This window comes from Caenorhabditis briggsae, assembly GCF_000004555.2.
Source record: "Caenorhabditis briggsae complete genome, chrII, whole genome shotgun sequence".
Taxonomy (NCBI): domain Eukaryota; kingdom Metazoa; phylum Nematoda; class Chromadorea; order Rhabditida; family Rhabditidae; genus Caenorhabditis; species Caenorhabditis briggsae.
Genome location: NC_013486.2, coordinates 5,508,931 through 5,510,740, shown reverse-complemented (window position 1 = coordinate 5,510,740; position 1,810 = coordinate 5,508,931). Strand labels below are relative to the sequence as shown.

The 1,810-nt window shown below is 34.4% G+C and overlaps 1 protein-coding gene across 1 annotated transcript in view; it reads left to right on the top strand.

Annotated features, from left to right (window-relative positions):
• The window catches only part of CBG11172, a gene marked incomplete at both ends in the record, with an annotated part of 9,741 nt that overhangs the window by 6,328 nt on the left and 1,603 nt on the right, over positions 1-1,810 (top strand). Inside the window, 2 exons of the mRNA XM_045242084.1 lie at positions 815-979; positions 1,035-1,194. Of these exons, the coding sequence (XP_045094478.1) occupies positions 815-979; positions 1,035-1,194 (325 nt within the window). The remainder of the gene's footprint in view (positions 1-814; positions 980-1,034; positions 1,195-1,810) is intronic.

Below are 1,810 nucleotides of genomic sequence, written 5' to 3'. Positions count from 1 at the left end.
AGAAGGCAGACGGCTTCCTTTCGAAAGTCGTCTAATTTTATAGATTCCCAAAAAAGGATCCTCTCCCAAGAAGGCGGGATAATATGATATTATCAGTTGATCAAAAAGAAACAGGAAAAAAGTACAATGTAAAAACACCGGTACTTTTTTAAAGACTTTTCAAAAAACATCCAAAATCATATCTCTGCGTCTCTCTTACCCAATATGATCTTCACCAAAGGACATTTCATCCTGTTTGATTTTTTGAGAAAATACAGAAGATTTCAGTTGCATGATCTCGACCCGATGATGTCACAATATGCATTCAGTTTTTGGCTAATAATATTCAGAGTGATGTATTTCAAAAATCTATGTCTTGTCTCTCATCCATCATATTCGTCGCGTATTATTCTTTGAAAACCCGTCTTAGGCTTTTCGGGATGATAAACAAATCAGCGCTCGAGATCTAACAGCTGTCCAAAACGGGACAGTTCTACTTTAGGACAATTCCACTTTCGCCTTTTCTGCTTTCGGACAATTTTCATTTCGTAAATTTTTCAATTTGTAAGTATTTCGATTCAGAAACATTTCATTTTGCTACTATTTCATTTTGGGAAATGCCCGATCCGTCGTACCACCTCAATTATCTTGGTTACTGTAAGAGGATATCAAAAATGTGTCAATTAATAAAATTTTTGTGATTTTATGATAAACAATTTACTAGTTGACAACTTTTTCATATCTATAACAGGAGCTGAGATAAATTGACTCAAATTAAAATGGCCCTTCTCTAACAGGTTTTACGGTATGAAATTCTTTAAAATTGGAATTTCAGCTCCTTGAATTCTTCATGAATGACGTTCCAAGTCGTGCAGCTCTCTTTCCAATGGTTCTCCCCGCATTCATTCTTCTCGTTTCCCTTTCCTCAATGCGTGCGTTATCTCTTGTGTCTCTCGGTGGAAACTTCCTCATGCTCATCGCTCTGGCTGTTATTATGTTTGTGAGTGTTTGCAGCAGAAAAAAATAATAGATGAATCCAATATGAAACATTCCAGCAACTTCTGACGACAGAGCACAAAAAACTTTCCGATCTCCCGCCGGTCACAGATCTGGGCGGAGTCGTTAGTGCCGCTGGTGCGATCCTGTATGCTTTGGAGGGACAGGCAATGGTACTTCCATTGGAAAATAGAATGAAAAAACCAGAAGATATGAAAGGTTAGTGAAAAGGGGATGAGGAACTGTATTTTTTTAAATACAGGGTCGCATAAAATCTGAACAAAGCGTTGTACTGCGCTCAAATTTAGTGGGCGAAAATTCAAATAATTCACCAGTACACTGGCCAAGTTTCAAGCTATTTGATCCACTTTGAGCTGAGTTATCGATTGTCAGAATTGTTTTATCGTTTGAAATCTTGAATTTTTGGAACATTCAGAATATTGAAATTTTAAAAATCCTAGAAACTTTCTAAATTTTACAGTTTTTTTCTTAAATTCCTTTTTTGGAACTTTCCATACAAATTGTGGATTTTTCAAAATTCTGAATTCCAATAAATTTCGAAGTTCAAAATTTCCGAACATGAAAACCTGAAATTCAGAATTTACGGAATTTCTGAAAAAAAAACTAAAATTTTCAATAAATCCGAAATTCCTGATCATATAAAAATTCAATAGCTTCAGAATTCCAAAATTTCCATAACCAAAATATTGAGATAAAAAAAATTCCAGGATTTTCAGAAAGTTTTAAAAAATTTATAATCGGAAAATTTTGATTATATTCCAATCTATTTTCGTGCTTCCAAAATACGGGTAATTGAATTGATCTCTTTGTCTTG